General features: G+C 38.6%; 2 protein-coding genes across 2 annotated transcripts; one reads left to right on the top strand and one right to left on the bottom strand.

Moving 5' to 3' along the window:
* The first annotated feature begins 6,912 nt into the window (after window positions 1–6,912).
* Window positions 6,913–7,861, top strand: LOC111777334. Its single transcript, XM_023656876.1, has 3 exons — window positions 6,913–7,247; window positions 7,338–7,436; window positions 7,533–7,861. Exons 1-3 carry the CDS (start codon window positions 7,002–7,004, stop codon window positions 7,734–7,736), a joined length of 549 nt encoding a protein of 182 aa, XP_023512644.1. The 5' UTR covers window positions 6,913–7,001; the 3' UTR covers window positions 7,737–7,861.
* A 184-nt stretch (window positions 7,862–8,045) lies between these two features.
* Window positions 8,046–9,995, bottom strand: LOC111777333 (cytochrome P450 81E8-like). Its single transcript, XM_023656875.1, has 2 exons — window positions 8,455–9,995; window positions 8,046–8,299 (listed from the first exon to the last, which is right to left on the bottom strand). Exon 1 carries the CDS (start codon window positions 9,963–9,965, stop codon window positions 8,466–8,468), a length of 1,500 nt encoding a protein of 499 aa, XP_023512643.1. The 5' UTR covers window positions 9,966–9,995; the 3' UTR covers window positions 8,046–8,299; window positions 8,455–8,465.
* Window positions 9,996–12,992: the final 2,997 nt, after the last annotated feature.

The following is a 12,992-nucleotide window of genomic DNA, read 5'->3' as shown; positions in this document are numbered from 1 at the left end:
GCAACGCACAAGGCGATTTCTCACCGCACCGTACACCCCTCAACAAAATGGTGTGGCCGAGAGAAAAAACCAGACCATTCTCGACATGGTCCGATCAATGCTCAAGAGCAAAAGGATGCCAAAGAAATTTTGGGCAAAAGTCGTGCAATGCGCCATCTACGTGCAAAATCAATGTCCACATGCGAAGTTAGATGATCAAACACCACAAGAAGCTTGGAGAGGACAAAAGCCTACAGTTTCTCATCTCAAAGTGTTCGGTAGTGTGCCTTATGCTCACGTACCGGATCAACAAAGAACGAAGCTTGAAGACAAAAGAAAAAGGTATATTTTTATTGGGTATGATGAGAAGACAAGGATACAAGCTACTTGACCCGATAAGCAAGATGGCGATGGTGAGTCGTGATGTGCGAGTAAACGAAGCAAACGAATGAGACTGAAACAATTCGACGGAAGTTAATATCGAAGTCGGAGAACCATCAGTCATTGTACCAACAAGTATACCAACAAACTCAGAAATTTTCGATGATGAAGATGAACCATGACAACCCAAAATGCGAAGTTTGCGAGACTTGTATGATTCAACAAATGAGGTACACCTTGGATGTCTTCTGGTAGATGCTGAAAACATCAGCTTTGAAGAGGCGGTGCGAGACAAGAAGTGGAAAATTGCCATGGATGAGGAGATTAAAGCGATTCATCGCAAAAATGCATGGGAGTTAACAGAATTACCGGAAGGAAGTCAGCTCATTAGTGTGAAGTGGGTGTTAAAAAGATGAATGCTCAAGGTAAGATAGAGCGGTACAAGGCGCGACTTGTTGCGAAGGAATACAAGCAAAATGTGGGAATTGACTATGACAAAGTGTTTGCTCCCGTTGCAAGAATGGAGACAATCTGATTGCTCATTTCCCAAGCGGCTCAATTCAAATGGCCAATTTTTTAAATGGATGTCAAGTCGGCATTCTTGAATGGTGTGCTTGAAGATACTAAAATTGAAGAAGGCGCTTTAGGGGTTGAAGCAAGCACCGCGAGCATGAAATACTCGTATTGATACATATTTCAAGGAGAACGGGTACAAGCAATGTCCCCACGAGCATGCATTTTATACAAAGAAAGTGGAGGTAATGTGATACGTGTTGCTCTTTATGTCGATGACTTCATTTTTTTGGGTAACAATGGTGAGATGATCAAAGAGTTTAAAAGCACAATGACACGAGAATTTGAGATGACAGATTTGGGTTTCTTCAAGTTTTTCCTTGGTTTGGAGGTTAAACAAGGAGAGACCGGTATTTTTATATCACAGGAGACATATGCAAAGGAGATTTTGAAGAAGTACAAGATGGAAAATTGCAACCCGGTATCAGCACCAATGGAACCAGGTGCAAAACTCTCAAAGTACGATGAGGGAGAACGAGTAGATGCAAATAGGTACCAGAGTTTGATAAGAAGCCTTGCTATCTTACCTGCACAAGGCCAGATCTTTCATTAAGTATCAGCATTATAAGCTGGTTCAAGGAGGAGCCGATTTACTCAGATTGGAAGGCGTTGAAGCGAATCTTACGGTACATCCAAGGAACAGTGTCACTTGGGTTATTGTACTCGAAAACAGAAGATTACAAGTTGGTTGGTTACTCTAATAGTGATTGGTGCGGAGATATAGACGATCGAAAAAGTACATCGGGTTATGTATTATTTATAGGCAACACAACATTTACTTGGCTTTCGAAGAAACAATCGATCATGACACTCTCGACGTGTGAAGCTGAATATGTGGCAGCATCTTGGAGTGTGTCACGCGATATGGCTTAGAAATTTGTTGAGCAAGATGGAGCTAAAGCAACTAGGTGCAACTGTGATTCAAGTTGACAACAAATCAGCAATTGAATTGGCAAAGAACCCAGTGAACCATGAAAGAAGCAAACACATTGACGTTCGTTTTCACTTTATCCTAGATCATGTGAAGGAAGGAAGTGTGGAATTGCTGCATGTGGCAAGTCAGGATCAAGTTCCGAATATCTTTACAAAACCGCCACTGAAAGTATTCTCCGACAAATACAAGAAGATGATTGACATGACAGATGGTAGGAGCATTTAAGTTTATGGGGGCATGACAGATGGTAGGAGCATTAAAGTTGAGTTAATTTTCACTAGGTTTTAAATTCAAAAGTTAGTGGTAAAGGAAAAGGCAAGAGTCTTTCAAGGAAATATTCGGTTTTATTGTAAAGAGTAGGAAAAAAAAAAAAACAAAAATAGAGAAGTAATAGAAGAGGATTTTTCAAATAAATAGAGTTTTTTTTTTTTTTTCTCTCTACTCTCAAAAAATTAGTGTGCGTGAAATTTCTTTCACAAATTCGTGAGATTTCTTCAACATGGACGTGACAACCATAACAAAGAAAAAAGAGGTCGTGGACGAAGTCGCGGACGTGGTGGCAGATGAGGTCGTGACAATACCTCACAAACCCCATGAAAATGCTAACCCTCGGAAGGACAAGAGTATGATCAAGTGTTACTCTTGTAGAAAATATGGGCATTATGCAGCACAGTGCCGCAATAAGGAGCGTGATGAGGAGGCAAACCTCATGTTCTCTAAAGATGAAGAGCCGACATTGATGTTGGCCGAGAAAATGCCCAACCTGTTGATCCTTAAAGAAGAGAAGGTTATAGCGAACCCCTTCATAGACATAGAAGACCAAGTGGAGACCAACATGTGGTACCTAGACAACGGAGTGAGCAACCACATGACCGGAGATCAAGCAAAGTTCAAGGAGCTTGACGAAAAGTTCATTGGAAATGTGAAACTTTGCGACGGATCAATTGTACCGATCCAAGGTAAAGAATCTATCTTGTTCCAGTGCAAGAACGGTGATAAACATCTATTGACCAGTGTGTATTACATCCCGAGTTTGAAAAGCAATATTATTAGCCTTGGTCAAATGATAGAAGAAGGTAGCAAAGTGGAGATAGTCGACCCGTTCCTCAAGGTATACGACTGAAACGAAGCCCTGTTAATGAAGGTAAAACGGTTGCAAAACCGCCTATATAAGATACTATTGAAAGACTATCAACATCCTCCAAAAGTATCTATTGGCGTTGGCAACAAGAGAGTGAAGAAGAAACCAACGAGTCGAGAGAAAAAGAAATCGAAAAATAAATCCAAGAAGCAACTAGAGGTTGCTTCAATAAGCAAAGTGTACCCTACAAGTCAATGTGTTTCATCTAACTTATTATCTTGACCGAGAGGCCTAGAGGAAGACCACGAAGACATAAGAAAAATGAGATTTCAAACTTGTCATCTCAACCAAAGAACTCTGGAAGTAGGCCTAAAAAGAAGGTTGAAAAATAAAAGAGTACGTCACATGAATTTTCTAGATGTAAGCCTGACGCTAAATTCTCTGCACAGAAGAGGAGTGGAAGAAAATGCATGTTGCAAAATCTAAATTTCTTTTTAAGAAGACAGAGTTGACCCGGGATCAAACAAAGTTGAAACTAGAGAGTAATGTGCAAACATTCTCACCAATACCCTAGCAAGGATTAAGTTTGTAGGGATGCACGAATTGCTGGGAGTGAAAAATGTCACAAAGGAGGCTTAGGATTGATCCCTAAGATGGGTTAGTAGTTGTATAGGAGAAAGTTTAGGAACTTGAAGAGAATTTAGGAATTGGTTGTGCAATTTACCCTCTACATACTCTATGTTATTTCTACACCAAAAAAAAATTAATAAATCATAAGTGGATAAGGTTCCTCTCTCTAAAAGCTCTCTCCCTCAAGTGGCTCTCTCCCTCGAGTGGTTCTTTCGCTTCAATTATTTGTTTCAACATATTTCCATCGTGGACAATTTCCAACATAATTTTATTATCGTCAAAATCATTAATTATAGTTCGAGCAAATGCGATCTTTAGTTCAAGGTTCAAATAAGGAGAAAGATCAGATCAACAATGGACTTAATCTTCTCCCATGGGTCACTTTGAGGAACTCAATTATGATAGCTACTATCACAGCGCGACCAACACAAACCCGAACAATGATCATCTTTTGATTATGTTTTTCCTCTTCCAAGTTCAAATCGTCACGACCCTCCCATAGATACATAACAAAACGGCTTTGTGAAATCCTCTAGTTCAGTTTTGTCCCCAAGGAAAAAATCAATATAGAAAGGTCTTAGTTGTTGATGCTGAATATAACTCCGATCAAAATATGTCGAAACAAATAAAAGAAGAAGCAAAATGAACAACTTAAAAAAAGAATTGTTAAAACTTAGTAGAATAAGCGGTAAGTTTATCGAACTAGAATTTAGTATTTTAACCAGAAAGATTGAATGCAACTATACCAAGCTTGGGAAACTTGTTTACACCTCTTCTTCTTTTCACACAACCCAAAGATTGTTCAACAAAATATCTCTTCCTTCCATCATCCATTTAGAAAAAAAACAGATTTTATGTGTATTTGGTAAACATTCCACGCATTTTAAAAGTGTCTCAATCCTTTGTCATATGGACAAATGTGTCCTCATAATCCACTCCATACAACACCTGTTCCTAGTTTTTCCACTTCACCATTTGACTTCATCTTTGTGCTATCCAAGACCTTGTTTGTTTGCTAGAACCTCCATCAACTCCCACGTTTCATTCCTTTGTATTGTGTCAATTTCTTGATCCATTACCATCTTCCATTTTTCGTCTTCAATTGCCTAATCAAAACGTGTAGGATACGCATCGACAAATAATGAAAAATTAATAAAGATTGAAATCTAGAAGTTTGATGGATCTGATTTTGATTTCTAGAAGATGAAAATTGAAGATTGTCGATACCAGAAAGATTTTCATGAATCATGACTATGTCGAATCTATTAAAAACGTTATTTAATATGTACACAAAAAATCATCGATTATGAACCTAGTATATTTGATGCATAGATTGTTCAATCCACATATACCTAGAGGTGGATCTATTGTGATTCATATAAATGAATTCAATATAACTGTTGAGTGAATTAATTTCTATGGAAATTAATTTCAAATATGAAATTAAAGCATTGATTTTGATGTCATTTTTACCTGAGTCTTGAGAAAATGTTGTTGTCGCAATCAGTAGTTCTCAAGCATTCAATCTTGAGAAAAAGTGAGAAGTAAATCGCATGGCTCAAACAAACATGATTAGTCCAAATCAAAGAATTGAAAAAACAAATCTCCAAACTGACCAAATGTAGCATGTTGGAATTGTAGAGAAAAATGTCACTATCCGAGAGATTGTACAAAACCGAGGGAGTAGAATAAAAATTTGGAGATGAAAATGTTTCTAAAAATTGGAAGATACTAGGATGCTCTAATCCTTAGTGTGGACATCGTGATTGAATTTAGAATTTTTATTTGGGTCCGTATTTTCATTCATCTCAAATAAGAAACTGTATTGAAATTTTCGTAAATGTGTATCTTGTCAACAACAAAACCTTAGAAATTGAAGGAATTAAGGATGCCTACCTACAAACTTCAACAAGAAATCAATAATCATTGAAAGATGTCAAATGTATTCATAGTTTCAAGTATTGGCCAGTTGGATAACTTATGAGATTGCAAAGAGTTTGTAGAAGATTGTAAATGGTGGTACGGTGATAGCATGTGACACAAAATTTGAAACCTTATACACCACGTTATAAACATGGCGGTATTGCTAAAAGTGCTTCTAATTCAAGTCTATTCCAAGTTTATGACACAATAGAATTGGATATATAAACATTAAAAGAATAAAGAGACTAGTTTGCGAAAAGAACTTTATTAGGTCTGAAATCTTTTAATATCGGTCTTTGTGAGAATTGCATTTAGGGAAAATAGAAATGAGTTAACTTCCCGATGGTTTTCATGGTAGTGGGAAATGACCAATGAGGTGTACGGAATTTTTGGATTTTTTTTTTTTACTTTTTCAGAAAATAAAATAATTTTAAAATGACAAATTATCAAAATACTCCTAAAGTTTGAAAAAATTACAAAAATGCTATGGTGAAAAGTTACTCTTCGTGACTAACATGACTAACAGATATTGGAGTATTACATTCCCCTTCTTTTCACTCTTTATCGTGATCATATAGTCTGCGTCATTTGTTTCGACATCCTAATTCTTGTTCCAGATGTTGGTTTCGATCCTCGATCAAAATATACCAAAACGAATAACTAAAGCATAAAGAAGCACACTAATTTGAAGGGAGAATTTATTTATACTAAAGTATTTTTAAGTACCATACTTTTCAAATTCTGTTGTGAATGAAATGTACATCTGATGACTATTTACGGAGAGAAAACACTCAGAGTTTTCTTTAACTTGTTTCATAAGTTATTAAATCAGTCTAAGTTTAGTCACAAAATAAGCTTGATTTGAAATCTATACCTATGGTGTTTTGATTTGTATCTATTTAGAGAGTGGGTTAGAACTGAACGCATTCAAACTGTCACAAAGCTAATCAAAGAGAGTGAAATCTCTCAAATGGTTCAATCACTGTTGAGCCATCGAGAACCTAAGCGTATTGTCATGGTTATCACCGCTGTGGACTTGCAACATTAGCCATAATTAGTGGGGTTTTGCGCATCTTTGACTAAATGGACTATAAGATTTCACTACTCCTATTTCATATTGGGGTTGTTGTCATGGTTCAATGGAAGGCCCTAAGAGATTTTGAGTTACATAATCTTGAACCCTTTGATATTAAAAAGTTGATATTAAAAAGTTATTATTGATCGGTTGATTAATTTGATTCATCTTCAATTGAGTTCTTTAGAATTAATCTTCATTGATTTGATTTTCACTCAAAAATTGTTTTGATTACTTTATAAGTCACATAAATTAATTAGTAAATTAGATCAAAATCCAAGAATTTAATTTGGCATTTTCTTCAATATATATATATATAAGCTTTATCCTCACTATATAATATTTAAACCACCGCCAAAACCTACAAATCAACGACAAAAGCCACAGATCAAGGAACTACCAAACAAAAGGAGGCCAGAACCACCATGGCGGCACGGCGGTGCACAGCGAGCAAGCCAAGCCGGAGCGACGTGGTGTTGGACAACGAGGAGCAGATGCGAATCACCGATCAGATCAGAGCCCAGTTCGATTCCATCGCTCCCAAGCGGCCGATGAAACCGAGCCGAAGCGAATCTGAATCCGATTCCTCGACGCAAAACCCATCTGGAAGCACCGCAGAAGAGGCTATTCCCGAGCTCGATAAGCTCCGAAATCTCCAGACCCAATCTCATGTATTCATCGATTCTTTACATTAATTATGTTCCTCTGTAAATTTTGGGAGAATATTGATCTGGGTATGAAATTTTGAGGAATGTTTACAGGTCTTAGCCTTGGGAGTTGGGGATTCGTTGGTGCAGGAGGAGTATGTGGAGACGGAGTATTACAAGGAGTTGGATTCGATTGAAAAGCGGCATCATAAGGTTAATCTTCCTTGGTTGTTTGTTTGTTTGTTTGTTTTGAGTTTAAATTACAAAAAGAACTCTCTGATTTTGGTGATGAAATTTGGGAGGGAGCAGACGGGGAGTGGATTCATACAAGTGGGTAAGGAAGGGGGAGGAAATGTTGTTCATACTCAGTTTATTGATGCTGCAACTGGTGGGAGGGTTCATCTTCATGGCGGCTACAAAGGCAATCCTGCAACTAATGATTGGCTCCCAACATTTGATGATCGTGATTTGATCTTCAAATCCCAGAAGCCCAATCGAAGCGAAGGTTGTTAGCGATTCTGTATGCTCTGCACATATAAATTAGGATTTGAAAACTGTATTTCGAATTCGATTTCGAGCTTTGATTTGATGATCGAGAATAAAAGGTTGCCACAGTTTGGTTGTTTTGCTGTTCTGAACTGAACTAGTGTCGTAGTCACACTTTTCTGGGCAGAATTGTGCTGCACACTTTTCCAACACTTAGTGAGTCAAGTCAATTTGTATTCGCTATCGCCTACTGTCGGGTAACATGCTCAAGCTTCTTACCTCAATTTGAGAAGAAGGTTCTAAAAAAATGGGGATAGAGAGATTTTGAGAGCAAGGTTGAGAGATGGAAAGCAATGTTATATGGCATACAAGCAAAAGACAATACAACTACCTAAATAACATATAACTTTTTAGGTAGGGAGAATTTGAGAGATAGTCGCATCCCCTAACAACTAGTTGCATCTCCCCTTAATACATTTTGAGGCGATTCAGGTTCGGCAGACATAAACTTGATTTCGCCAAAGCAGGAGAGGAGTTGACAACTAGCTACATTCTCGTAGTACATTTTGGGCGATTTAAGCTTGAGAGACCTATACAAACAGAAAATAAGACAATACAATACAACATTAAATTAACTAAAGGGTTTGGCGTGATATGGGCATGTAGCTACGAGCAACACACCCTGGACTAATATGACTGTGATACGTAACATACATGAAGTGTAAGTGTAAGAGTGTAAGCAAACCTTGGTGAAATTTAGTCCAAACCATTTGATAGAACTTTATCCATGATTGGGAGAGCTCTACACAAGGTTTCCAAAGGCTGAACTTTTTGAATGGTGATACCTCCACCTTCAGTCATGTCTACCTTTTGATATCCAACATTCTTCCAATCATAACACTGAATCAATAGCCCCAAACTCAATCCTATTAACCGTTGCGCCATAGTTTCCCCAGGACAAGCCCTCCTTCCCATCCCAAAAGGAATTAACTTGTTCGACAGCAACTCATTCCCTTCCCCTAAGAATCTCTCAGGTCGGAACCTCATGGGGTCATCCCACAGCTTGGGGTCTCTATGAATTGCCCAAGCATTGACCAACAACATCGTCCCACGAGGAATGTCGTAGCCTGCGACGGTGCAGTCATCGGAGGAATAGTGTGTGAGGAGCATCGGGGCTGCAGGGTGCAATCGGAAGGTCTCAGAAATAATGGCTTGAAGGTAGTGGAGGTTGGTGAGATCTGCTTCATCAACGAGTCGATCTCGACCAATCTTGGTGTCGATCTCAGCTTTGGCTTTGGATATCACCTCCGGGTTGTTGAGTAATTGAGTCATTGCCCATTCCATGGTCACAGAGGTTGAGTCAGCTCCGGCACGCAGCAAAACCAGAATGACCCCTTTGATGATCTCATCGGAGTAATATTCCGGCTCAGATGCCTGAAGTTCCAGAAGCCGATCAAGCAGAGTACTCTGTTTTTCTATTTGCAATCCTGTCTGATTCCGACGATCTTCAACCAATTTCTGCATAAATTTATCGGCCCTTTTCGTCAATTTGGCCAAACTCTTCTCATATTCACCAAACCCAATCCATTTCAAAATCGGCATGAAATCGATCCAATTCGACGCTCCTCCATGACGCGATGTTTCATCCATAAGCTCTCTGAACTCCCTCGCCTCTGTTTCATTGGAAACCTCCTCGCCGAAGTACCGTTTTCCGGTCACGACCCTCATCACAACGTTGAAACTCAATTCTGAAAACATTGATTTCAACTCCACTCTAGCAAACGATTCGGAATGGAGTTTGACCAATAATCGCCGGATTTCATCCTTACGGATACTGAGAGCTGCGTTGAGACGCGCCGTGGAAAATATCTCCATAGAGGTGAGGCGACGGAGGTTTCGCCAGTGGTCGCCGTAAGGTGTGGTGGAGATAGTGGTGAAGTTGTAGCCGAGGTATTTTCCGATGAGTAAACGCGGACGGTTGGCGAAAACGACATCGTTTTTGGTGAAGCATTCTTCGGCTAGTTGGAGTGAAGAGACTATGAGGGCAAGGCGAGATCCGAATCGGAGAGTGAAAATGGGTCCGTATTTGGCGGCGATGTGGTGGAAGTTCCGGTGGATTGGGCGTTGAAGGAGGTGGAGATGGCCGATGATCGGAACAGACGGTGGGCTCGGCGGGAGATTTCGCCGGCAGGTAATGAATTGTTGCAGGAAAAGGAAAACAAGAAGGAGGAGCAGCAAAACAGAGAGAAAATCCATTTGATTTGTTTGATGATTTCAATGGAAACATTTTCATGTTTGATTGATATTATATGCTGTGCCTTTTGCCTACATGTGGGTACCACTCCACCCCTTATCTATGCCCAAAATCCCAAAATTATTGCTTATCTTTTAATTTTTGTAAAGAATAAACTAATAAAAAATATCCATAAATTAAAAAAATATCGAGTTTAATCCGAGGAAAATAATTACTTAACTAGCCTATATTATCCCGTGGGAGACTGGTTAGAAATATGTGACTCAGTAATTTGATAGACTATCTTGCACGATGGATCTTTCCTATGGTAGGGTGTTGATCATGCGAGGATTACCTTACCGGGTGGATCCATCTTGTGGTAGAGCGTTGATCATGTCGGGTAGTTAGTGGTTATCCTACATGGGGGATCTGTCCTATGGGAGGGCCTTGATCATGTGGATATCCAGTGGAGCTGGCACGTATTAGGGGTAGTGCCCCCAACCTTTGGCGACTTCATGGCTTGTTGGATGGGTTTGTCAGATAACCTCCCATGGATGATGGGAAGACAAACACTCTCCATGTTGTCCCCACCTAGTATAGAGTCTATGGAGATAGCGCCCCATCTTTGAGTACCGGTTACCATTGCATAGGTTAAGCTAGCTACCCAAGACTATGCACAAGAGCATTATTACACCTAAAGCCTAAAGTAAAAGTCTGTGGGCACCTGCTAGGTCATGAATGCGATGAAAGTCTATAAGTAGATTGCTTACTCACTCTTTTTGTCCTTTTCTTTTTTAGGTGTTCGTAGGTTGCCGGTTGAGGTGGAGGAATGTTAGAGAGCTATGCGGTCAAGGAGCGTCAGTCTATTTTTTATATTTTGGAGTATTTTGTATTTTATTTTATGATTGTATTTCAAACTCATTTCCCTATTTGTAACATTTTGAAGAATCTCCATCTTATAATTGGATGTAATTTTAGCTTTGTTGATGTTTTTTCTTATTTAAATTTATCAAATTTTTATCTTTTATTTTATTTGATTTCGCTTTGTTTTTTTAGTCATGGTTTTGGATTTGAAAACTAAAAAATTTGGTTGTGACAGTTTACGTATGTGGTCCCTCGTCCCACTTCAAATAGGTTTATGAAACTGATGCCATGTTTAGAGACCCCTAACTATTTCACACACGATAAGGGCACTAGCCTAAAAACAACTTCGATACACTATCTTATCTAACCAAACTAAGTCAAGATCGACATTATTAGGTCGTACTAGAGGGAATAGAAATTGGTGAACATTATTAGCTCTGGTGATATTGTTTACAACTGCTAATAGGTATAATGTGAGTTATCTTAGATTTTCGTGATTATCGTGGTGGTAAACTAGGTACATAAGAGTATCTCGACGGTTTATGGGGCGAACTTGTCCGATGCTCCAAAGTTTTAAAAATTTCTCAAGTGGATCTAAAATATATAAATAAATAAATAAATAAATAAATAAAAGCATCAAAATTGAATAGAAAAATATACAAAAAGAGGTCAACGTGGGAAAAACAACTTACCCACGTGCACTAGGGGTCTTGTGCGTGCAACCACGCGCGACTATCTACGCACTCCAACCTTGTTCAGTCGCTCCTAGGCGAGAGTTCGAATCGGACCGAGCGTGAAAATCGTTTGTTTTTTCTTTGAATTTCCACACCGCGAGGTCGAATGTTCGACACTCGTTGGACGTTGATTTTCGAACTCTTTTCGTCGCATGAGCGTGCGTCCCTTCAAACCCTCGCTCGCCTACTCCTTCGCTGATTTTTGTTAAACTTTAAGCACGAGGTCACGAGTTCGACCTATTCATTCGTCTCCTTCCACGCTTTATCCATAATTTTCCTGAAAATTAAGATTCAATCGTTGAGAAAATGGAAGATTACAAAAATGCCCTTCTAAATTTGACATGAAGAAGGACCATATAAGTATAGTTTAAAGACATAAGAATGGACCAAACTCCAACCACCAGAGTATTATTAATGATTTAGTTGGTGTCTGTTTCGAGGTAAATATAGCATATCACATCAAAGGCTGGTGAATTCATACTCATACTACTCGACAAACTTGTAAAGGCAACTCATTGTTCACTGCATATCACAAGTTTGATAGCTGTGATAAGCTATAAATGGAGAATGTTTCCACTGCCTCTGTGGTAGGTCGGTGGAAGATCTTGCTAAAAGGGACTTCAAAAGATACTCACCCTCAATCCTCAATTATGAGTGGCATGTGCGTCAAAAAGGGCGGTCCTCAATTATGAGTGGCATGTGCGTCAAAAAGGGCGGTGGCACAAAATGGTCCTGAACTGATCTTATCTTAAATCGCAAATTCCAAATTTATCTATGAAGAACAGATCTAATTATATTAGTGTCTATAATTGATTTTTTCTGCATGGTACTAATCGATAGGGCCTCACTGGTAAGTGCTACAAGATCTCGTACATTAGAACCTATGGTTATGGAACTGAATCCATTAGTATAGAACATTTTCTTTTCCAAGTGCAATCCCCGGGTATATGAAAGAGTGAAAAAGTGCTTTCGTTCTTGTGGAATAAAAAGGTTTTGTATTTTAATACATGTATTTAATTTATTTGGAGCTATTAGAGCGGGATCCAATTTTTGGGGAATATGAGTTAAAGCAATAACATGAATATTTCTAGTGGAACATTTTTCACTATCGGTGGATAGTTAGTTTTCACTAATAGACAAAAGGATAAGTAATTCGACTCATTCACATCCAGATCGTGAATGTTTGGAATTCATACTATGCAAGGAGACATTGTTTTTGCTAATTCGAATTGAAGGGTGATATAAAATCGGTCTATTTCGGACATCATATCTAATGAAATCCACTCTTTAAACCTTAAAACTACCTAAAATAAATCCGTGTACTATCACTAATACTAATAACTTTTGGTTTCAAGAGTTATTTAGATCAAATAACTTATTTCTCAAACACTTTCGATATCATGTAAATGATTTATTCCAAATTCTGTAAGCACGAGAGAGTTAAAGGCTTGA

The sequence above is a fragment of the Cucurbita pepo genome, chromosome LG16, assembly GCF_002806865.2.
Source record: "Cucurbita pepo subsp. pepo cultivar mu-cu-16 chromosome LG16, ASM280686v2, whole genome shotgun sequence".
Lineage (NCBI taxonomy): Eukaryota > Viridiplantae > Streptophyta > Magnoliopsida > Cucurbitales > Cucurbitaceae > Cucurbita > Cucurbita pepo.
This window is presented reverse-complemented; position numbering and strand designations above follow the sequence as displayed.

Excerpts from the sequence above, each read along its gene's own strand:
- LOC111777334 (XM_023656876.1), top strand. The coding sequence starts at position 7,002 with ATGGCGGCACGGCGGTGCACAGCGAGCAAGCCAAGCCGGAGCGACGTG. Across the intron at positions 7,248-7,337 it reads ATCTCCAGACCCAATCTCAT|GTCTTAGCCTTGGGAGTTGG; the intron begins GTATTCATCGAT and ends GAATGTTTACAG. Across the intron at positions 7,437-7,532 it reads TTGAAAAGCGGCATCATAAG|ACGGGGAGTGGATTCATACA; the intron begins GTTAATCTTCCT and ends GGGAGGGAGCAG.
- LOC111777333 (XM_023656875.1), bottom strand. The coding sequence starts at position 9,965 with ATGGATTTTCTCTCTGTTTTGCTGCTCCTCCTTCTTGTTTTCCTTTTC.